The following is a 24702-nucleotide window of genomic DNA, read 5'->3' on the forward strand; positions in this document are numbered from 1 at the left end:
ATCTCGCTTCTAAATGTGGATTGGCTATTGGCTAAGATCTATCAAGCTATTGGCTAACATCTTGGCCATAAGGATAGAGGATTGTGTCCCGGGGGTGATAGGGGAAGACCAGACTGGATTTGTTAAGGGCAACTTAATGCCAATGTGCGGAGGCTTTTAAATATTGTTATGATGCCCTTGGAAGGAGGGAAGCAGAGGTGGTGGCAGCAATTGATGCAGAGAAAGCTTTCGATCGGGTGGAGTGGGAGTACCTGTGGGAGGCGCTGGGTAGGTTTGGGTTTGGTGAGGGCTTTATTCGGTGGGTACGATTGCTGTACCAGGTGCCTGTGGCAAGCGTGTGTACGAACCGACTTAGGTCGGGGTATTTTAAATTGCGCCGGGGGACGAGGCAAGGGTGCCTCCTCTCCCCGCTATTATTTGCTCTAGCCATTGAGCCGCTGGCCATGGCATTGAGAGCCTCAAGGAACTGGCAGGGGCTGGTCCAGGGGTGTGTGGAGCACCGGGTCTCGCTCTACGCGGATGATGATCTCCTGTATATTTCAGACCCACTGGAGGGGGTGGGGGAGGTCATGCCGATCTTTTTTTTTTTTTTTTTTTTTATAAATTTAGAGTACCCAATTATTTTTTCCAATTAAGGGGCAATTTAGCGTGGCCAATCCACCTACTCTGCACATTTTTTTGGGTTGTGGGGGCGAAACCCACGCAGACACGGGGAGAACGTGCAAACTCCACACGGACAGTGACCCAGAGCCGGGATCGAACCTGGGACCTCAGCGCCGTGAGGCAGCTGTGCTAACCACTAGGCCACCGTGCTGCCCAGGTCATGCCGATCTTGAGGGAATTTGGTTTAGCAGAGGGCTAAATCGCTGGCTTTTAAAGAAGACCAAGGCAGGCCAGCAGCACGGTTCAATTCCCGTACCAGCCTCCCCGAACAGGCGCCAGAATGTGGCGACTATGGGCTTTTCACAGTAACTTCATTGAAGCCTACTTGTGACCATAAGCGATTTGTATTTTATTTTCATTTTTTCAATTTGGCTGTTTTTCGGGGTATAAACTGAACATAGGGAAGAGCAAGATGTTTGTGATCCAGGCTAAAGGGCAGGAGAAGAGACTGAGTGAACTGCCGCTTAGGAGGGTAGAGAAGAGCTTTCGCTACCTGGGAATACAGGTGGCTTGGAAGTGGGAGTCGTTGCATAAGCTTAATTTGACCCGGCTGGTGGAAGAAATGGAAGGGACTTTAAAAGATGGGACATGCTCCCGCTGTCACTGTCGGGGAGGGTACAGACCGTGAAAATGACGGTCCTCCCCAGAGTTCTATTTGTATTTCAGTGCCTTCCCATCTTCATCCCTGAGGCCTTTTTCAATCGGGTGAATAGGGTCATCTCTGGATTTGTGTGGGCGAATAAATCCCGCGAGTAAAAAGATTGCTGCTGGAACGCAGTCGGGGGGAGGGTGGGCTGGCATTGCTGAACTTTTGCAACTACTACTGGGCGGCCAATATAGCCATGATTAGGAAGTGGGTATTGAGGGAGGGTTGGCATGGGAGCGGTTGGAGGTGGCGCCATGTAAAGGCACCAGTTTGGGAGCGCTGGTAACAGCACCTCTGCCGTTCTCGCCGGCCCGTTACTCCACAGGTCCGGTGGTGGTGGCGGCACTGAAGATCTGGGGGCAGTGGAGGAGACACAAGAGGGTGGAAGGCACGTCGGTCTGGACCCTGGTATGTAATAACCACAGGTTCCTGCCGGGTAGGATGTACGGCGGGTTCCAGAGCTGGCAGAGGGCAGGTACCAAAAGGATGGGTGACCTGTTTATAGGTAGGAGCTTTCCCAGCCTGCAGGCGCTGGAGGACAAATTTAAACTGCCGCCAGGGAACGGCTTTAGATATTTGCAAGTGCGGGCCTTCCTGAGAAAACAGGTGGTGGCCTTCCTGCTTCTGCTGCCATGGGTTTACAGGATAGAGTAGTGTCCGATACCTGGGTGGGGGAGGGGAAGGTGTTGGATATCTACCAGGAACTGCTAGCAGCGGAGGGAACCCCGGTGGAGGAACTTAAGGGCAAATGGGAGGAGGAGTTAGGAGGAGAGTTAGAGTCGAGTCTGTGGGCTATGGCCCCAAGTAGGGTAATTCCTCCTCCTCATGTGCTAGGCTCAGGTTAATCCAGGTTAATCAGGTTAAGGTGGCCCACCGGGCACACATGACGGTGGCGAGAATGAGCAAGCTTTTCGGGGTAGAAGACAGATGTGCGAGGCATGCAGGAAGCCCAGCAAACCATGTCCGTATGTTTTGGGCATGCCCGAAGCTTGGAGGGTTCTGGCAAGGGTTTGCCAAGGCAATGTCCAGGGTGCTAGGTACCGAGTCCAGAGATGGCGATCTTTGGAGTGTCAGAAGATCCGGGAGTTCAGGGAGTGAAAGAGGCCGACGTTTTGGCCTCTGCCTCCCTGGTAGCCCAGAGATGGATCCTTTTAATGTGGAGGGACTTGAAACCCCCAAGTGTAGAGACTAAGGTCAATGACATGGCTGGGTTTCTCAGCCTCGAGAAAATAAAGTTTGCCTTAAGAGGATCAATGCTCGGGTTCTCCCGAATGTGGCAGTTGGTCGTCGACTTTCTTGGAGAAATTAAAAATGGTGGGGTGGGGGGGGGGGGGGGGGGGTTATTTCATATGGTTTGTAAAGACAGCCGATTGAGGATATGTCTATTTTTTCACTATTTTAATGTTTACTGTTTTTCTGTAATTGTTATAAAATTTTACAAATACTTCAATAAAAATATTTTTTAAAAAAAGAATGGAATGTTGGCATTTATAGCGAAAGGAAAATATCAACGAGATTAGACAAAGTCAGCATGGATTTATGAAATGTGAGTCATGTTTGACAAGCCTACTGGAGCTTTTTGAGGAAGTAACTAGCACAATAGATGAGGGTTAATCAGCGGATGTGGATTTTGATTTTCGGGAAGCTTTTCATATAGTCCCACATAAGAGGATCATGTTCAAAATTAAAGCACATGGGATTGGGGGTAACAGAGTCGGAATAAATGGGTCTTTTTCAGAGTGGTGACTGATGGGGTACCACAGGGATCAGTGCTTGGGGATCACAGGGATCAGTGTTTGGGCCCCAGTTATAATGTATATCAATGGTTTGGATGAGAGAACCAAATGTAATATTTCCAAGTTTGCTCATGACACAAAACAAGGTGGGAATGTGAGTAATGAGAATGTTATGAGGTTTCAAGGCGGGGGTGGGGTGGGGGGGGGTGTGCTTCCGGTGATGGCAATATAGGTGGAGGTTGCACGTTGGATGCCTCCCGCTCGAGGCTTTCGGTTTTGGACTTTAATTCCCAGTTATAGGAGCAGTTTTTGAATGAGCTGGTGCAGGACGGTATAAGGAAGGCGGGGGATGTCGGAAACCCAGAAGAAAGCACTGGAAAGAAAAGGGCGGACGAAAGTCCACTGTAAAGTATACAGGTGAACCCGGTAGGAGATATGTTAGCGGAGGCTGGATCGCTGGGTCAGGCCGCACCCCTCACAGTGGAAACTCTGACCGAGGTGATGGCCGGAGAATTCGAGAGGCAGTTCACTGAGCATATGGAGGCTCTGTGGAAGGAGATGATGGTTGCGATGAAAGAGTGCGTGGAGGAGGCGGTTGCTCTGGTGAAGGCAGCAGTGTCGAAGACATCGACCGAGGTACGGGAGCAAGGAAAGAAGTTGAAAGGAGTGGAGTAGGCTCTATCGCAGCACAGTGACCAGTTTACCTCGATAGGTGAGGAACGGCAGAGGCTAACAAAGGACTCAGAACCAAGATGGAGGACCTGGAGACCAGGTCAAGGCGGCAAAACATAAGGATCATGGTCCTGCCTGAGGGGGTTGAGGGCCCGAGGCTGACTTGAGTACTTTGCAAAGATGTTGGCAGAGCTATTGGGGGAGGTAGAAGAACCCTCCCGATATGAGTTGGACCGGGCACATCGGTCGCCCAAGCCGAAAACAGACAAGCCACTATGGGAGTTATAATTTGCTTCCATAAATTTCACATTAAGGAGAAGGTCCTGAGGTGGGCGAAGCACAGGAGTGAAGTGAAGTGGGAAGGTGTCGGTATTCGTATATACTAAGACTTGAAGGTAGAACTGATGAGAAGTTGGGTGGCCTTCGGATGGGTCAAGTCGGCACTGTATAGCAATGAAGGCTGAAGGACTGGGACTGAAAGGAACGTTGGGACTGAGATTGCAACATGGATTGAGAGGATGGGGACTGTGCTTAGCCTTTATCTCTCTTTTTGGTTGTTCCTTGTTATGGATTTGTGGGGGAACAGCTGGGTTTGTTGAACAGGCAAGGTGGTTTACGTTTGTTTGTAGTTGGTTACAATTATATTGGGCATTGGGGTTATTGTGGTTTTCTGGAGCGCAGTACTGCACTGGTTTTGTTTGATTTTGTTTTCAGGGACTAGGTCATGGGGGGGAGGGGTATGAGAGGATTGGGGGCCTGGGCAGGGGCCCTCACACTGGCAAGCGATGGTTGGTTAGTGAACGGGAGTGTTGTGGGGGAGTGGCTGCTGTCGTTGCAATCCTGGTCAAACAGGTTTCGATGGGCCTGGGAGGTGTGAAAGGTGGGGGGATGGGATTGACTCTGGGAGAAGTGTTTGCAAGAGGACACAGACGAAGAATGCACATCCTTTGCAAAGGTGATGTGGAGAGATGGGAGTCATTTGACATGATCCACTGGCTGGTTGAATAAACTCGGTTTGTTCTCAGTGGAACGATGGAGGTTGAAGGGCGACCTGATAGAGGTCTACAAAATTATGAGGGGCATAGACAAAGTGGATAGTCGGAGGTTTTTCCCAGGATAGAGGGGTCAATTACAAGAGGGCATAGGTTTAAGGTGCGAGGGGCAAGGTTTAGAGTAGATGTGCGAGGCAAGTTTTTTACCCAGATGGTAGTGAGTGCCTGGAACTCGCTACCAGAGGAGGTGGTGGAGCAGGGACGATAGTGATGTTTAAGGGGCATCTTGACAAATACATGATCGGGTGGGAATAGAGGGATACGAACCCCAGAAGTGTAGAAGATTTTAGTTTAGACGGGCAGCACGGTCGGCACAGGCTTAGGGGGCCTAAGGGCCTGTTCCTGTGCTGTGCTTTTCTTTGTAGGTCTGGGTGAACCAGTTATTATTGTCTTGCTGTACTGAAAAGCTGAGTCTTTTATCTACAAAGCAGCAGTGCAGAAAAGGGGTTCTGTCCAAGTTTGAATGCCTAGCCCTATCTACACTGTTTCTACTCGGACCTCTGTACTATCGCGTACAAGACTGATTCAGCTCCATGTGCCCATCTCACTGTGGAAGTCAACTCTACTCGAACAGTAAATTATCTCGCATCAGTTTAGCCAGCCAACCTCTGAAGGAATTCACCATTGGACTTTGATTCTTGACACATGTGAAACAATAATTCTTTCACTGTGGTCTTTGCCCTGTAAATCTATCTTTCTCTATTATTGTATGAGTGAAGAAGGAGGTTATGTTGCTAACCTCTGCACGTTTGAGTGTGCAAAAATAAACTAACCCTCTTCAGTTCATCCTCTCACGAATTTATTGTAGGGTTGTTAATATAAATTGGATCACCCAAAACGGAGGGGCTGGGAAATATGCCGCTGCTTATAAAGAGGGAAATCAAAATACCTTTCTGTTTATGGATGGATAGTGAGTGGAGAAATTAGGGCCATTGCCAAGTTAAGCGCTCCCCAATAGCACTAGCAAATCACCCCATGAGGAAATTGATCCCAGTCTGTTCAGATCTACTCTCCCCAGAATTGCTCCCATTGTCCCAGGAATGGAACACCCTCCTTCCTGCACCACTTCTCCAGCCATGCATTTATCTGCTCTTTCCTCCTTTTGTACTCCACTTACGTGTGGTACTGGAAGTAACCCAGCAATTACTACTTTTAAGATCCTGCTTGTCAATTTGCTAATCCCATAAATTCTGACAACAGGACCACATCCCTCTTTCTACCTATTGCCAGGAAATAGAGGTAGTTAAGTGCAGCACGGTGGCACAGTGGTTAGCATTACTGCCTCACGGCGCCGAGGTCCCAGGTTCAATTCTGGCTCTGGGTCACTGACCGTGTGGGGTTTGCACGTTCTCCCCGTGTTTTCGTGGGTTTTGCTCCCACAACCCAAAAAATGTGCAGGTTAGGTGGATTGGCCATGCCAAATTGCCCCTTAAATTGGAAAAAATGAATGGGGTACGCTAAATGTATGTTTAATAAAAAAAGAAGTAGAGGTAGTTTTGATTAACCTATATTTGTATTTGTGGGTATTTAATAAAAAGGCATAGTTTTACATAAGTTTAATTTTGTGGTTCTGTATTTGAAAGGGCTCATTTTAGTTTGGTTTAGATACAATGTATGGATATGAGAGTACACATTTTTGTGAAAACAAATGGCTGAAAGAAAGACTAGACTGTTGTCCGGCTTGGGAGCTACCCTAGGTTAGAAAGAACTTTTGAGGTTAGATTTAAACTGGACCCAGAAGAAGCTGGACAGGATAAGTGAGCTGCAGGCAGCAATCTTTCCAAAAGAACAAAAGAAAGTCCAGAAACTAGGGAACTTTTGAAATACGTATGTCTCAGAAAGACAGTTAAGTTAAAGGAACCAAGAACGAGAAGTTGAACACGGTCCTGTTGGGTGAAGTTAAAGTAAAAAGCAGAGAAATTGCTCTGGGTTAAATAGATAGTTGTACAAAGCAGACTTAAACTGAGAAGCCAGATATCTGAAGTAAGTCAAAGGTTTGGTGGTATCTTAATGCAGCCTGTGAACCAGTATTCGTTTGGCATGGCTGGGTACCTGAGCAATAGTGTGGAAGCTTGAATGCACGTGGCAATCCAAGGCAAAGGAATACTGAAAGAGAAATCCTGGAGGTGGATCCTTGGTGGAGGCAGTCAAGCAAAGTGCTGTTTGGGAGGAGATGCTATATTTTTTTTCCAAGTGTGGAGTTTGAAAACACTGATGTGGAAGGCAGAGTTCCAGTGAGACTAGTTGGTTGACAGTGTGATAAGCATCTCAGGGATTTGATGAGAAATCCACAGAAGTTGTTTTGGTTGACATCTGCGACTTGGTTTCAGATGTGGTGTGGCTGATGACATTTTGCCTATTGGTTCACATGGACTGTGTATTTACTGAAAACATTAGAGTATGAGATATTTTGTAAATTGTGCAATCTTTATATACATATGTATATATGTAAATGTGCAGTGAGAGTGAAGGGGTAGTATATTATAGTTAATCTTTTCTTGTTTAATAATTTTTTTATTCCTTTATTAAAATCTAATAGGCAATTCTGCAAATCTGTTCATTCACATCTCTAAACAGAAAATAAAAGTTACAATCTATTGAGCCAGGGATCTGACTGCCCAGTAGTAACATCAGCGAGGATGTAACACTAGGTTGTTGGTACGAATTTGGGCCACAATTGCTGGCTATTCACTTACCCCCACTGAGGATACTCTGCAGCTAGTCAGTGACAACTTTCATTCTGACATACCATATATTAATAAAAGTAAAATGCTGCGCATGCTGGAAATCTGAAATAAAAACAGAAGTCCTGCAATACTCAGCATATCTGGCAGCATCTGTGGAAAAAGAAACTGGAGTTAATGTGTTGTGTAAAATATGATTCTTCAGAACTGGCAACGTCACATCCTGGATTTGTGTATGTGGCAGAAGAAATGACTGTCTGTAACCCTATTGAATTTTCTATCACTGTTGCTTTTCCATATTAATCATGCCCCCTGTAGAGCTGAGCCTTGTTCTGTGGGCTTGTGTGTATCTATCTGTATACACACATAAACCTGTTGAGTTGGGTGGTGATAATTCCCAACCTGTCAAGTTGGGTGGTAACTATTGTTGGAAGAAGTTCTGCCTAGCAGCCAGACACCTATCAGTGGCACAGATGTTTTAAAAAATTATTTAATTGGGATGTGGGCTTCACTGATGAGGCCAGTATTTGTTGTCCATCCATAATTGCCCTTGAACTGAATGACCTTTAAGCTATTTCAGAGGGCTGTAAAGAGTCATCTACATCAGTGTTTCTCAAGCTTTTTTGCCCAGAACCCATTTTTACTAACCAGCCGACCTTCGGGACCCATGCCGGCCGACCTTCGGGACCCAGTCCAGCCAACCTTTGCGACCCACGCTGGCTGACATTTGTGACCCACCATTTTCACTTACCTTTAATGCGAGAGGTAACTGGCCTTCTATTCTATAATCTAGAGTAGAGAAGAATGAGAAATGACCTAATTGAAACAGGTATTATTCTCTCAGGACTCTACAGAGCAGATGTAGAATGTAAGTTTTCCTAAGATGGGTGGTTTACAGCCTGGGGATGCAGTCTGCAAATTACAATGTAATGATTTTAGACATAGATGAGGAGGAATTACTTAAATCAAAGTATTGTGAATCTTTATAAACTCTAAAATTCACTATCAAAGAGAGTTCTGCAGGATCAGCCATTGAGCATATTCAAGACAGATGTCGGAAGACTGAATTGAATTTTAAAAAAAATCTTCTCCTGGGTCAGGGTCCTGACGTCAGGAGTCGGTGGTGTTTCTCTCTGGACCCCTGGGCATGCACACTGATGAGCGGGCTTGCATGCACAGCACGTCCGCATTTTTAAAGCCGGTTGCGGCCTCCTTTCTAAAGCCGCTCGCAGCCGGCGTTTTAAAAAACTGGCTGCTGCAGCCATTGCGCTTGAATTCCGGCAATCGGGAATACCGCGATGGATGGCTCCGCGACCCTCCTGACACCCACCCCACGGGTCGCTACCCTCACTTTGAAAATGCCCGATCTACATTGCTGTAGGTCTCGAGTCACATGCAGACGAGTTAAGGATGGCATTATTCCTTCCTTTAAGGAGGTGACCCAGAGTTTCATTTTCATGGTAACTGATCATTGATGACGAGCTTTCAATTCCAGATCAATATCTTAAATTAATCAATTGAACTTAAAATCAGCATCTCAGGTGGGATTTGATCCCTTGTCCCCAGATCATTTTTGCCTGGACAACTAGTCCAGTGACATCAGTATGCCATAGTCTACCCTGGTGTTGATATGACGGTCATTTCCACTAAGGGGCGGGATTTAGAGAAGGAGATAAATAAAAGCTCAGTGCAGAGCACACGCGGAGTTAGTCACGCAGGCGTTTACCAAAGAGGTCTCGACAGTTTCTTGAGCTTCGGAGTTGTTTCCAATTAACTAACAATGTGCGGTGAGCGAAAATCAACTTTTTAAATTCTGTGAACGGGAGAACCTTGCCATGAAATCTTGATGAATGATCTCTCCCGTCCTTCCCTCTTGTTTGTTTTCTTGGTTATGTTGCAGTACTTAAGTTTTTTAAAATAGTCTTACTTTTAGCAGATGCACATCCTTGTGATTTTGTCGAGAAAACTTGGAGCAAAAAGTACTGCATGACTGATGTTGTTTCTCGTCGAGCTTTCTTTTTGTTATTTTTCGCATTTTGAAGAGATCGCAGCGGTAGTGTTTCCCACCAGGACTGATTGATCTGGCGTTCAGAGATTTATTGATCCAGTCGTCTAAGATGATTTACCCTCCACCCCGCAGGAAAAAGTTGCAAGATTGTTGAAATTAATAGAGATGGGGTATCATTTTCTAAAATAACAAAACTGGTGCTTGCTTTTCCAAAAACAACATGTTCTGTAAAGGAGTGTATTCGGTCATGTGAGGACGTAAATGAGGGTTCGTTATAAAAACATTTCCCTCACAGCACCGAAAGAGCTTTCGAAATGAACGTTACAGAACTACCTTTAACGTGGCCCCAAACGAGCTTAACTTTGGGTCCATTATTTTATAGGTTTCCTCGTTTCGAACACCGGACATTGTGATGAACTTTTGAATTATGTAAATCTGTATTGTTTTCGTGTCGTGCAAGGTCTGATTTAAACTACTTTGAGACCAGGTTTGAGTTTCAATCTCTAAGTAGACATGTACCTTTAGTGTTTTTATAAAGTGATTTCTAGTTCTGTGAGAAAACGGCGCCCAAGGAAGTTGTCTCATACTATACATCAGTTTCCTAACGTCCCTATTGAAATCAATACTTTATATCTAGCAAGGAACTTTTCATGTTGGAAAGTGCTGAAGAATTATTTTTCAAATGCAGTTGGTGTTATGCAGAAAACACAACAGGCAGCTTTCAGACAACAAGATTCTGGAGAAGGCGAATTAGATAAGTGACCATGTAATCTGTTTTGGTGTTAGTTGATGGGTAAATGCTGGTTGGAACACTCCGAGAATCACTGCTGTAATACAACATTTAACGTTTTCTGTATGATTAATTCATCCCTCCCCAGAAATCTGGTATTTATTTTATTGAGTGCTGTGCTTTGTTAGAGCTATCATTTTTTGTGATTTATATTATAGCATTTTGGATGGTGCATTCATCCTGTTCACAAAACTTATTTCGAATAGTTTTTGGTCACCCATTATTTCAACTTATATTGTTATAAGTTCCTGGTAACATTTACCATTCCGTTTTTCTATGTTAATAATGCAAGACAGTTGCAAGGTCTGGCTATTTGGTGGTGGCTTTGTAGAATTGCTTACAAGTAACAGGCCATTCAAACCCTCGAGTCTGGTCCATCATTCAATTGGATTATAGTTGATCTGCCTTCATTTCCTTACTTAACAATCTATCAGTTCAACTTTTGAAATTTGCAACTAACCTAACCTCAGCAACATTTTTAAGAGACTCTGGATTTCTGCCACCATTCCCAACATCACCTGTAAACATCCTAGCTCTAATTCCCCATACTCACTATAGCAATCATAATAGACTAGAATCCTTTTAAATCTAATCTAAAAGTACTTAATACAGGAGAGTTCATAGAAGTTCCGTGAACATCTGAAAAATATGTTCATTGTTTTGATGTGAATCATTGTTAGGCTGCAAATTCTAAATGCTCTAAGAGATTGTAACTGTTGTTTTAGCTTCTGCCTGTGGTTTTGAATAATATTATAAAAATGTTTGACTTTATTAGTCATACTGAAGCGCAAATTGTTAACTAAACTTTTCACTGATAGGCAACACTGCGGTGCAGTGGTTAGCACTACTTCCTCACGGCGCTGAGGACCTGGGTTCTATCCCGGCCCTGGGTCAGTGTAGGTGTGGAGTTTGCACATTCTCCCCGTGTCTGCATGGATCTCACTCCCACAACCCAAAAGGTGTTCCAGGTAGGTGGATTGGCAACATTAAATTACCCCTTAATCGGGGACAAAAAATAATTGGGTACTCCAAATTTTTTTTAAAATTTTTGATTGATGATTGAGAAATAATGTATTTCTTTTAATCTTGGTTATGTATTTAATTGAGCACGTTAATTTAAAGTAAGTCTTTAGCTTTATCACCCAGATGACACACTGCCAATGGATCTAGCCAATTGAATTTAAAAATTTTTAAAATGCCAATGGACTGAAATGATTTGGAGCTGATGAATGTTAGTATTGAACTAACATAAAATTTGCAATTCTTAGTCAATGGGTATTGTCTTCACTTAATAAGTTAATGAATATTGTTTTAAGATGTTGGCTTCTAATGTGACATAAGTTTTTACATTCAATAATCTTCTAATCTTTTTCCGCCAAATTTTTCTGAATCTTTCTGAAATGCTGTTTACCTGATCGTTATTGCTTGCTATCATAATGTTAAGCATTTTTTCCCACCTGAGAGGGAATGAAGATGATATGATCTTGGCTGCGGAAAAGGTTATGGGGACAGTGAGGTGACGGTTATATGCATTTTGGTTAACTCAGATTATATTCTGTAATGATCAATTTGTGCCTAAACTTAGCTCTAGTTTTACTGCCAGTAAACTTGAATACTTCAGACAGTTGCAAGTTGTTGTTGAGTTGTTTTGAATTATTTTAAGCAAGAGTAATAGATTTAGTTTTGGAACATGAAAATGCTGCTATTAAAGCCGAGCATGTGCAGTTTCTGTGTGAAAAGAATGCATGATTTGTTTGACTATAGGCCAGGAAATGTTAATCCAGTCTTTTGGCAGCACATTTTGAGACAAACTGTCTCAGAGAAGTGGTCTCCAGTGACTGGTAAGCCTTGTGGTTTGCATGATGTGCAGGAGAAAAATGAGGGTTCATTGGAAAATGAAACTTTAGTCAGTCGAAGAATAAAGGTAGCATTGTAAGACAATAAAAAGGAAGCTTAAATTAGTCTTTTTGGCCACGAATACTAGAGTCAATCCACAGTATTTCCCATTTTGGTGATTATTTCATGTAAAATTTAAACATAGAACAAACAGTGCAGAAGGAGGCCATTCGGCCCTTCAAGTCTGCACCGATCCCTTCAGCTCTCACTTCCACCCCATCCCCCTAACCCAGTAACCCCTCCTAACCTTTTTGGGCACTAAGGACAATTTAGCATTGCCAATCCACCTAACCGACACATCTTTAGACTGTGGGAGGAAACCGGAGCACCCGGAGAAAACCCATGTAGACACTGGGAGAACGTGCAGACTCCGCACAGACAGTGACCTAGCAGGGAATCGAACCTGGGACCCTGGCGCTGTGAAGCCCGAGTGATAACCACTCTGCTAATTTTGAATTTGCTCATTGTGTTACTCCAAACTAAAATGTGATTTGGGAAAAAATATATCCGCAGTTATTAAATCATCTGGACCTGAAATACGTTATCCCTATTTGAAATAGCAAGGGAGTAATCGTAACCAAATGTTTATAATTTAAAAAATATTCCTGAGCCCCTCACTGAATGAATGAAGTCATTTTGCATGAGAGGAGCAGTAGGATGATTTTTCTTCAGGACATCCTCCCCAGTCACTTGCAAACCAGTTCAAAAACTCTGCAAAAACATTTTGGCTAATAGGTACTTTTACATTGTTAAATATGATCTGAACACTTATGTACAATTTTACTTCAGTAGTTATATCAGGATATATAATGGGAAAAATATTGAAGCGATTTGACAAAAATATAAACAAATAGTTAAAAAATATATACATTTTTATTAAAGGCATTTTACGTATATACATGAAAATATCAGAAGACCAAACATGAACAGAAACCACTGCCCCCCACCCCCCCACCCCCAACCACCATGCTGACCCCTCAATTCACCTTGAAGGAATCAATGAATGGTTTCCACCTCTGGGTGAACCTCTCCTCCGATCCCCTCCAGGCGAACTTGACATTCTCCAAACACAGGAATTCTGCCAGGTCACTCAGGCAAAATCCCGCCTTCGGCAGCTCCGATGATGCCAGCATCCATTTCGGGGCTATCAGGGAGGCAAAGGCCAATACATCGGCCTTTCCCGCCACCTGGATTCCGAGATCTTCCGACACAACAAATATCACCACCTCCAGACTCGGCGCCACCTGAACATCCAGAACCTCAGACATCAGTTCCAAGAACCCCCACAACCTCGGACACGCCCAGACATGTGGACATGATTCATCCCGCCCTGCACACCGCCCACACCTATCCTCCACCCCGCCCACATCTATCCTCCACCCCGCCCACACCTATCCTCCACCCCACTGCCAAGAATCGGCTCATCCTCGCAACCGTCATATGCCCTATACACCACCTGAAGCTGGATGAGGCTTAATCTCGCACATGGCAACGACGCGTTCACCCTCCGCAGAGCCTGTTTCCACGTTCCGGAGCGCACCTCCCCGCCCAACTCCTCCTCCCATTTATGCTTGATCTCCTCCACTGGAACGCCCTCCCGCTCCGTCAACTCACTGCAGATGTCCGACACCCTCCCATCCCTAATATCATCCTCCGACAACAACTTGTCCTGGAACACTGGAGGCGGCAGCCCCGGGAAGGACGGCACCTCTCTCCTCACAAAATCCTTCACCTGCAGGTACCTGAAACCATTCCCTTTGGGCAACTCATACGTTTCCTCCGACTCCTCCAGACCTGCAACCTTACCCCCTATAAACAACCCCCTAAAGTACTCTATCCTCACCTGCCGCCATCCCCGGAACCTCGCATCCAGCCCGCCAGCACAAACCTGTGATTATCACATATCGGTGCCCACACCAACATGCCCTCTAATCCAAAATGTTGCCTTCACTGGCTGTATACCGGCAAAGCTGAAACCACCACTGGGCTCACAGAGCACTGGATGGGATAAAACAAATGGGGCACCAAAAACAATGCCCTCAGTCACGTCCCCCTATGCGGCGCAGCCTCCACCCGCCCCCGCGCCAAACCCTCCTCCACAGCCCATTTCCTCACCATTGTAGTGTTCGCTGGCCAGTAATAATTCATCAAACTTGGCAATGTCCAACGCTCGTCACCTGCAGGGTTTTCCCTGCCCAAACAAACACCAAAATTATCCCGTTTGCCTTCCTAAAAAAGGACTTGGGAACAAAGATGGGGAGGTTCTGGAATGCCAACAAAAACCTGGGCAACACTGTCATTTGCAAGTGTCCAGCGTTGTAGCGGCAACACATCCCGACTCTTGAAATCCGCCTTCATCCACTCCACCAGCCACGCCAAGTTCAATTTAGGTAACTGCACCCATTCCTAAATACCAAAAACTTGCCCTCGCCACGCAGCTCCTCTCCTGACCCCCCCCCCCCCCCCCCCCCTCCCCCCACTCAATCCCTTTCCAACCCCTCATACCCTAAGTCTCATCACCACTGGCTCTATCTCCAAGGCGAAAAGCAGTGGGGAGAGCAAGCACTCCTACCCCTGCCTTGTCCACCCCGATGTAGCTCAAAGTACCCCAAGCTCATCCTGTTCATCCGGACACTTGCCATCTTTGCCCTGTAAAGCAGCTGAACCCAATCTGCATACTCCTGGCCAAATCCGAATCGACCCAGTACCTCCAACAGACATACCCACTCCACCCGATTGAAGGCCTTCTGCACATCCATTGCCACTACGCCCTCTACCTTCTGCCCCTCAGAGGGCATTGTAATAACATTAAGCAGCCTGCGCCCATTCGCCAACAAATGCCATCCCTTCAAAAATCACGTCTGGTACTCCCCTATGATCCCTGACACGCAATCCTCCATTCGTGACGCTAACACCTTCGCTAACAAGTTCGCATCAACATTAAGCAATGATATTGGGCGGTATGGCCCACACTGCAGGGTCCTTGTCTTCCATCAAAATCAGGGAAATGGACGTCTGCTACAATGTGGGAGGGAGCTCCCCCCTATCTCTTGCCTCATTATACATTCTCACTAGCAGAGGCCCCAACTCCGCACCAAACGTCTTGTAAAACTACACTGGCGACCTGTCTGGCCGTGGGGCCTTCCCTCCCTGCATCGCACCAACACCATCTATCACCTCCTCAGCCTGATTGGGGCCCCCAATCTCTGCACCCTATCCTCCTCCACCCTAAGGAACCCCAACCCATCCAGAAACTGTCTCATTCCCTCCTCCCCAGGCGGAAGCTCCGACTCGCACAGCCTTCTAAAGAATGCATCAAATACCACATTTACCCCCTCTGGGTCCAACACCATCTTATTCCTCTCATCCCTCACCCTACCAATCTCCCTGGCCGCTGCCTGCTTCCTCAGCTGGTGGGCCAACATCCTACTTGCCTTTTCCCCGTCCTCGTGCACTGCCCCTATGGCCCTCCGCAATTGCCCTACTGTCTTTCCTTTGGACACCGACCTGGACTCCATCTCCTTTAGCAACCCCTCCTCTGTACTTCAGATCCACCCTCAGAATCTCATCTGCCATCCTTTTTCTCTCCTCCCATTCCAACCTCTCCCAGATCAAAATAAGTTCACCCCTTACTACCGTCTTAAGTGCCTCCCACAACATGGAGGCCGTGACCAACCCCGTATCATTTCGCTCCATATAGCCTTGTATGGCGGCCTTTTTCCTTTTGCATATTCCCTCATCCGCCAACAACCCCACATCCAACCTCCACTGTGGCCATTGGGCCTCTCGCTGTACCACCTGCAAATCCACCCAGTGTGGTGCGTGGTCGGAAAGCACGAGGGTTGAATACTCTGAGTCGGCCACACCCGCCAGCAGCGCCTTATCCATCACAAAGAAATAGAGAGGGAATACATCCGATACACATGCGAGAAGTACGGAAACTCCTTCGCCCTCCACCTCCATTGGTTTGCCCCCCATAAAATCCATGAACCCCCTCAACTCCCTTGTCACTGCCAACACCTTTGATGACTTGGGACTCGACCGGTCCATCTTCAGATCCAGAACCATGTTAAAATACCCCCCCCCCCATTATCAGTCGGTGCGTGTCCAGGTCTGGGATCCTCCCTAACACCCGCCTCAAGGTCTACGTCGTCCAAGTTCGGGGCATAAACATCCTCCAGAACTACCGGCATCCCGTCCAGCTTCTCACTGACCATCGCACATCTGCCCCCTGATCGGCCACAATGCCCCGCCTCAAATGCCACTTTCTTATTAACCAGAGCGGCTACCCCCTTGTCTTTATGTCCAACCCTGAGTGGAACACCTACCCCACCCATCCCTTCTGCAGCCTCGTCTGGTCCCCCAACTTCAGGTGCATCTCCTGCAAAGACACAACGTCCGCCTTCAAACTCGAAGTGTGCGAAAACACGCGGCCGCTTAACCAGCCCATTCAACCCTCACACGTTCCAAGTAACCAGCTGGTTCGGGGGGCTCCCTGCCGATCAACCCAACCTTTTCCCCCCTTTTCAAGCCACCCGACCCATGTCACATACTCTTCCAGGCCCACCCCAAGATGTCCACCACCATCTCTCCCTAGCCAACTGCTCCACACCAACCACACCCTTGTCAGCAATCCTTCCCTTCCCCACACCCAAAGAAAGAACCAACACATTCCCCCCTCCCCCACATCCTCCTCCTAGCAAACACCCACTTCACTCCCGTTAACTAGCCCACCCAGCTATCATGGTGGGGCCCGTCCGATGCATCTGACTACCCCTCACCCTCCCAACCCTCCCAACAACCAGTCAACAATGAAAATCAAAAGTCGCACTCATCATCTCTGCTCCCCGTTCATACCCTGTCCCAATCCACCCACCCAATGTGCCCCACACTTTACACAAAACTTCTCTCCAAAGTTCAATGTTCTCACCCTCCTTCCAGTCTATGGTCTCTTTCTTGCTTCTGGTGCGTCATCCACAAGTGGACAGGGTACAAAATCTAGAACATCACCCCCTTCTTGTAGAGGGTGGTCTTTATCCAATATACCCTTCCCTCCGCTTCACCAGCTCCGCAGCTAGGTTCTGGTAAATCTGGAGCTCACTCCCCTCCCAGGTACACTTCTTGGTTTGCCTCGCCCACCTCCGGATCTTCTCCTTATCCAAGAACAGATGCAGCCTAACCACCATTGTCCCCAGTGGCTCCCCTACCTGTGGCCTCCTCAGCACCCTGTGTGCTTGATCCACCTCAAGGGGCCAGTTAAAGGCCCCCTCTCCTATCAGCTTCTCCAACATGCTCACCACATACTTGCCAGCCTTCCTCCTTCAACACGTTTGGGCTTCTCCACAATCTGCAGATCTGTAGCAGTTCTCTGCATCCCCCAGCTTCTCCCTCAGCCTTTTCTGGCTGCTCAACACCAACCACATCTCCGCCTCCAGATTTTGAACAGATCTAACAACTAAAACTAGGAATCCGAGATGTTGTGGGCCCATCAGCAGCATAATTGGTATCCAACCACAATTTGTCATATATGGCATAGCCCCCCACTCTACCATTACAATCAAGACAGAGGATCGACCCTGGTTCAACGAAAAGTGCAGGGGGCATACCTGGAGCAGCATCAGGCATAACTAAAAATTAGATGGCAACCTGATGAAGTTACAATTCAAGATTAACTGCATACCAAACCGCAGAAGCTGCATGTGATAGACCCCATAACAAACAAATCAGATCTAAGCTCTGCAGTCCTGCCACATCCAGTCATGAATGGTGGACATGATTAAATACCTAACCGGAGGAGGAGGTGGCACAAATCGCCCCATCCTCAATAATGAAGGATCCTAGCAAATAACAGAGTAAATCATAGGCCGTCAAGTTTACTCAGCCATAGCTGATCTTGGGGTTCAACTCCACTTTCCAGCCCACTCCCCATGTTGACTTCTATATTTTGATGTGAACCACAAGCTGTTTCTTATATTGACTGAATGACCACACAACTAGTGTATTAGTTCAAAGATAGTTTGTTGATAACACAAGACTTATTACTATACGTAATCATACACACGACTACGCACTAAACTGGACCTAATAACTAAGATGACCTTTACTTAACTTTGGGGTGACTGGCTCTGTGCGAGATAAGGCCTTTATCTGTGTCCATGTGGGTCGGTTGGAAATTTTCAGGTTCGTCTCGGCTGGGCTCATCCTTCAGGTAGCGATCGCGGGTCCTTGAACTTGGCTCGTTGATATGCTACAGTTGGCCGCACACAGGCCGGTCCAAAAGAGGCCGTCCTGTCGGTTTGCAGTTCTTCTTACTCCCCTGGGCTTTTGCGCCATTTGGGGCGGTCCTAACTCCAGATCCAATAGATCGATAGGGCTTCGATCACCCTCATTGATCCTGACCAATTAGGGGGCAGATACCTCGGTGGCTGGGAGGGTCCTAGCTACCATTGTCGAATGCACGTAGGTCTTTCCAAATAAGGGGAAATGGCGCCAGTTAGCCTGCTACTGTTGTAACCTTGATTCAAACTCTATTCTCCTGGGGGAAATGATGATTGACTCCTAATGGATACAAATTTCAGTCAAGTCTTGCTTCTTTGCACAATACACAGGCCGTGTACCTGTCTGTGTCCGAGCTGACCACAGTTTCCTTGGTCCTTTGCAGGTGGCCGTTTTAGATGGCTAAATCCATTTTCCATGAATCCCTGAGAGACCAAGAATCTGTCCATTCCCGCCTTAAATGTATTCAACAATGGAGTGTCCATAACCCTCCAGGGTAGAGAATTCCAAAGGTTCGCAACCATTTGAATAAAGTAATTTCTTCTCCTCAGTCCTAAATGAACGCTTCATTACTCTGAGACTGTGCCATGTGTTTTCCCTAGGTTGGAAATCTGAAACAATATGAACAAGGAGTAGGACATTGGCTCCAAGCCTGCTCTATTTAATAAGATCATGGTTGTCTGAGGGTAACATCAAATCTGCATCCCACCTACCCCCTTGCTAACCAAGAATCTATCCACCTCTGCCGTAAAAATATTCAAAGACTCTGCTTCCATCGCTTTTTCAGAAGGGAATTCCAAAGACTCGCGCGACCTTCTGAGAAAATATTTTACCTCGGGGCTGTTTGTAAAATTCACAAACTTTGACCAGTTTATTATTCAAACATTTTACCCAGGTGCCCTAATTTGTTAGATGAACAAAGGACAGACTCAAGATAACCATTCAACCCAAGTTTATTTTCAAACACAACAAAACAGTTATCCCCCCAAAAATAATTCCAATGAGGATATGTCTAAGATTCTTGATACGATGCGTGCTGATGAACTGGATCGCGCTGTGGGTCCAATCCTCTGACTCTTGGTCATCTCTAGTCCTTTGACTGTGAAAGTGGGTCTCTAAAGCTGCTTCCTTGGTACTCTGGTCCGCCGTTGAGTCTTCTCTGCCTCCTCTGTGTAGATTCTTTGCTGGGGAGGATCTCTGGGTGCCTTCTTCTTATCCCCCACTTTGTGCCCTTCCAGAACCTTCGCTGGCCCTCAGCCAATGAGGTTACTAGGTGGGGACGTAACATCCAATGGAATTGCTGATTTCACTCTGCAGGACACCAGGACACCAGGAACTCCCCCCCCCCCCAAGAGGTCCATCCTCGGGTGCGTAGTCTGCATATAACCTTATCCCATATTAGGACATCGAAGTGCCAGAAAGTTTGACTTCCTCTGGGCAATCCATAACAATTGATCCATTTGAATGGAGCTGATTATCTTCCAATGTCCTGGGACAAGCCCAGACTTGCCCCGGTTGTCTGCCTCTGCCCAGTGTATTCAATGTCTCTGCCCAGTTATTCGAACATCGCTGTTCAAATTCCCATCAGGCCTGTCTATGGTTCTTACTGTGGTTGTAACTTAGTGTCCAATTTTATGTCGGGCCTAAAGTTCAGGCCGTTGGCCATTTTACTACGGTCGCTCCTCTTGATCCAGTGAGCATCAGCGAACTCTAACCATGTTACCGGATAGGCAAGTATCAGAATCTCAAGCAAACAATCCTCATCCCAAACCCAACATATATACATTTCATAGATATCATAAAATACAAAATTAATTTGCTTATATTCAATTACAACGGTTGAAATACAGATAAATACAAAGAAAATACATACATAAAACACAACAAATAAGCTTTCAGATGTGAGAGTCCTTAATATACCCCTTGGCCACAGTGACTGATCACTGATCACTTTCAGGCGCTGCATTAGTTCCTTTTTCCAGCAGACGAGCAATAGTGAGGATGGTTAAATAAATACTATCCTCACACTCGTCCGTGTCTGGTGGGGTGAACCACATGTAACTAAAATTTTAGTGCGAATTGTTGGTCGTTGGTACTTCCTTCCGTTTCCATGGGCCTGTATCCTCGTGTCCATTCCAGGGTGAAGAATCCCAGGCAGCATACCGTGAGTGTGTAATATATTCTGTAAAAGAGATCAAGGTAGCATTTGTTATTATTTCCAATATCTGATCCCTTCTTCCCATTTTCCTCCCACTGGATGCTGGCTCACGTTCCTACTGATCCCTTTTTATAACATTTCTGCCCCAAAATTTGAGCTGGCCAGGTGTCAATGTTTAAATTTGCACCTCCCGGGGACGATGCGTTTTGGGGCTCACGTCACAAGGTAAGGTCATAGCGTTTAAGGGGGTTGCTTTCCTGTATTGATGAGTCACAGCTTTTGTCACAAGCGGAAGTCATGCAGACGAGAAGGCATGGCGGGCGAGAAGGCTTGGCAGACGAGAAGGCATGGCAGAGATGGTGAAAATGATAGCCGAAGTTTGCCGACTCAGCGGCAGACTAGTTCTTAAATGATCAGAATGGAGGGTGTGTCTCGAGGTTGTGTTTGGGGCCTACTCCGAATCGAAGTGGTTTAAGAATCCGTGTTTAATCGGGTGGTTTTCCTGGCGTGATGAGTTATAGCTTTCACCACAGGGCAGCGTTACACAAATGAAAGTCATGGACGAGAAGTGATGACAAAAGAATGAGACGAGAAGAGGTGGCGAAGCAAAGATTTGCCAACTTCGGCAGAATGTAGAGGCGATTATGTTTTTGAATGATCATGATGGAAGGGGGTGGTGTGACTTCCAGTGATGTCAAGATGCGTGAAATTGGCTCCTAGTTGGGTCTTTGTTTTAGATCCCTTTTACCTGTGTTTTCAGGGGATTTTGATGACTACACACCCGATGTAGGGTTAGAGAACTATTCCTTGACAGAGTCATGTCAAAAACATCATAAAAGGGGTGGCATGGTGGCACAGTGGCTAGCACTAGTGCCTCACTGCGCCGAGGACCTGGTTTCAATCCCGGCCCTAGGTCACTGTCCGTGTGGAGTTTGCACATTCTCCCCATGTTTTTAACATGGCCTCATTTTAACACCATATCGGCAATTTTAAATGTGGATTTGGGGGTTTTACTTTTGGTTGGTAAGGTGTGTTGAGGTTGTTGATACATGCTTTATTGTTTGACTGCTTTACTGTTTGACTGTTACTTTTGCATAAAATGTTAAAACTCAATAAAAATATTTTAAAAATGGAAGGGACTCAAAGGGGAGGTGGGTCAATTAAATGGCTACCATCATCCTGTACTGTAATAACGTGCCGATAATTGATACCAATTCTATCGGACCTTGGAGCTCCAAAGTACAGTTTATTCATTGAGCCGAGCTAGAGTCTGCTGCTGTTTTTACCAGCACAAGTTGCGGGCAGAACAGGCAGTGGAAGCCATCTTTTGTGAAATCAAAGAAAGAAAGAGTTATGGGTGAAGTGAAAGGGGACAAGGAGCCTGTCCCAGAGCCTAAAGTTAAATACAAAACAAACACTTTATACTCTTTTATTTACCATTAGGAACTGCAGAGTCCTGCGTTCTTTCTGGGGTGGTGATTTTAAGTGGGTGGGCTCTGGCTCCCTGGGAACTGGTCTGGTACTGCCTCCCGATCTTAGCGCCGTACCAGATGCTTCCAGAGATCCCTACGCCAGGTGCCTTCAAGTGTACGTGGCTGAATCACGACTTGTTTCTTTTTCCTCCGCGGCATTGACCGAGTTTTGCGTCTGGGGTCTGTTGGGGTGGGATTTGCAACTCCGGATCCCACGGGGGCCCAGGACCGCCGCTTCAATTCCTTCTAACATTATGTGGTACTGGTGATAGATGTTTTGGGAGCCAAATTTGGTCTTTCCTGGAATCCATCAGTACCTGGTAAATGGATGGGCCCAACTTATCTACCACCAGTTAGGGTCCTGTGTATCGGGGGGAGTAGGAAGGTGCCTGGCTGGAAAATCTGGAGCATTACCTTCTGCCCAACCTCATATTCCATGGGGTTCCCCTTGCCATCAATGTATGCCTTACTTTGTTTCTTTCTTTTATCCATTTTAACAGCTGCTGCCAGTTGTGCAGCTTGAACCTTTTCCAGCAGTGTTTTGACTGCGGTCTCATGGCTAAGGGCTGCAAGCTCAGGTTCGGTTAAATCCAGCCCTAGCTGAGGTTCAATCCTTCTCATTGGTTGCCCTGTCATAAGCACGTGGGGTGAACCCGATCGAGCTGGAGTTCCATACCATCATGAGAACAAATGGCAGGACGTTGTTGCAACTGTGGTTATTCTGCTGGATGGTCTTGTGGATCATTTCTTTGAGGGTGTGATTCATCCTTTCCACTATCCCACTGGATTGAGGATGATACACAATGGGAAGTTTTTTTTTGATTCCAAATAACCTCATTATCCATTGCATCACTTGAGTGGTGATGTGAGTGCTTTGGTCCGAATCGATACTACAAGGGAGATCCCACCTCGTGAAGATTTGCTGCACTCGGATATCTGCCATGATGTTGGTCGTATTGGTTCCAGTAGCGAAGACTTCGATCTGTGAGTGATGGCCTGGATGTATTTCACACCACCTGTGCCAGGTGGGAGGAGATGGATTGTAATCAATCTGCAGATTTATCCAGGTGCCTTCTATGGGACGGGTGTGTCTCAGTTCTCCCTTGTGGGTATACTTGTCGGTATCATTTTGGGTGTAGACTATACAGTTTTCAACGTAATGCCGCTTGTCTTTGTCTGGCCACCAGCACAATCCCTTAATTCGCTCACCTGATGGCCCTGGCCATCGTGATTGTGATAAATAATTTGGTTGAGGTCCCTAGCTAGTACCACTCGGTTCCCAGTTAGTACCACATACCACTCATCCTTAAGGACTAGCCCGTTCTTTACATTAATTGTATCCCGCTACTTATCAACGTGAATCTGTTTCAGGTCCTGTTTGCTGATCTGAGCATGTTTAAGGTCTTCAACCTTAGTTTGGCTTACCATGAGAACATTGATCCATTTGGTAAGGAGAGGATGCCATGGTTTACCCTCCCAGGCACCCTACTTGGCCAATTCATCTGCCCTTAAGTTCCCAATTGGGGAAGTTCTGTGGTGGGCCTTAACTTTAATGCTGCTGTACTCATGTCCATGGGCAGTTTGAAAAATAAATTTAAGCAGGGGTGCGGATGGTAAAAGTTTCTCATCTGCCAAGACGGATTCTCTAGCTTCCCACAGTGGCAGGGAGTCAGTTAAACCAATGCAGACCTTCATGCTGTCCGAATATATGTCTGCTGGCGTGGGGAATGGGTCAGGGTGGGCTGCTCGCTCTGCAGCCTGTGTCTAGCTGGGAAACTTTAAGGTGATATCTCCCGGGGGCTTGCGTTGCTAGTCTTCTGGATGCCATACCCTTGTTTTGTTATGCTCTTGACGTAGTATAAGCTGCTTCCCAGATGTGCATTCTGACAAAGGAAGGTTCAGACTGGGAGATAGCTTTAAGACATTTATTAAACTGTTAACGATTCTCCTACTTGGATTCGACTCTCCTGTTAATCCTGCTACAGCTACTCAGACTGATGAACCAGTCTGCTACAAGCCACGTGATGGGTGTGATGTGTTTCAAATCACCCCTGTGTACTCACAAATGTCTCCACTGGAAAGAGGAAGATCATGTGTGCTGTGTCCTTTTATATGGGTTGGTGTAATGCCCCCCTGTGGTGGTGTCACCTCTGTGTATCTTGAATGCCCATTGGTCATGTCCTATCTTACTGACCTATTGGTTGAATGCCTGTGTGTCATGTCTCTGGTGCTCCCTCTGGTGTCTAGCTAGTCTACATGTATTTACATTAACCCCTTGTGTGTTTACAGTGATGCATATCACCATAACCCTTTGTGTTCCCATCCTCCACCACAGAGGATCCGTCGACATATAGTTTTAGGGACAGTTTTTCTGATTACCTGGATCCCCCACCTTTTGTTTTTGGCACAAATGGGCCTTTGAAATCAATTATTGGCATGACCAGGCACTCCATGAGGCTCCCCTGCTTGTCTCAAATTGTCGGCTAGGAAGATGGTGGCTCGGGTAAGTTTTACCAATATATTGTGGCCCTGGAGCATGAGCGTCCAGTGCCCTATACAGTTTTGATCAACCGTCCCATCTTTAATCCGGTTGTCCAACAAAAGTGTTTGGGGATGTGTTCCGTGAGAATAGATAATGGGTTAAGGTCA

General features: G+C 46.4%; 1 protein-coding gene across 5 annotated transcripts in view; it reads left to right on the top strand.

Moving 5' to 3' along the window:
• Window positions 1-24702, top strand: part of LOC119965249 (glutamine--fructose-6-phosphate aminotransferase [isomerizing] 2-like) — a 206590-nt gene that overhangs the window by 65307 nt on the left and 116581 nt on the right. For 2 of the 5 annotated variants that reach the window (XM_038795738.1, XM_038795739.1), the window contains exon 1: window positions 9107-9240. The exons of the other annotated variants lie outside the window; for them this stretch is intronic. In XM_038795738.1, the coding sequence (XP_038651666.1) occupies window positions 9234-9240 (7 nt within the window). In that variant the 5' untranslated portion in view covers window positions 9107-9233. Of the gene's footprint in view, window positions 1-9106; window positions 9241-24702 lie in introns of those variants that run through there. 5 annotated transcript variants of the gene reach the window in all.

The sequence above is a fragment of the Scyliorhinus canicula genome, chromosome 4 (genome assembly GCF_902713615.1).
Source record: "Scyliorhinus canicula chromosome 4, sScyCan1.1, whole genome shotgun sequence".
NCBI classification, from domain to species: Eukaryota; Metazoa; Chordata; class Chondrichthyes; order Carcharhiniformes; family Scyliorhinidae; genus Scyliorhinus; species Scyliorhinus canicula.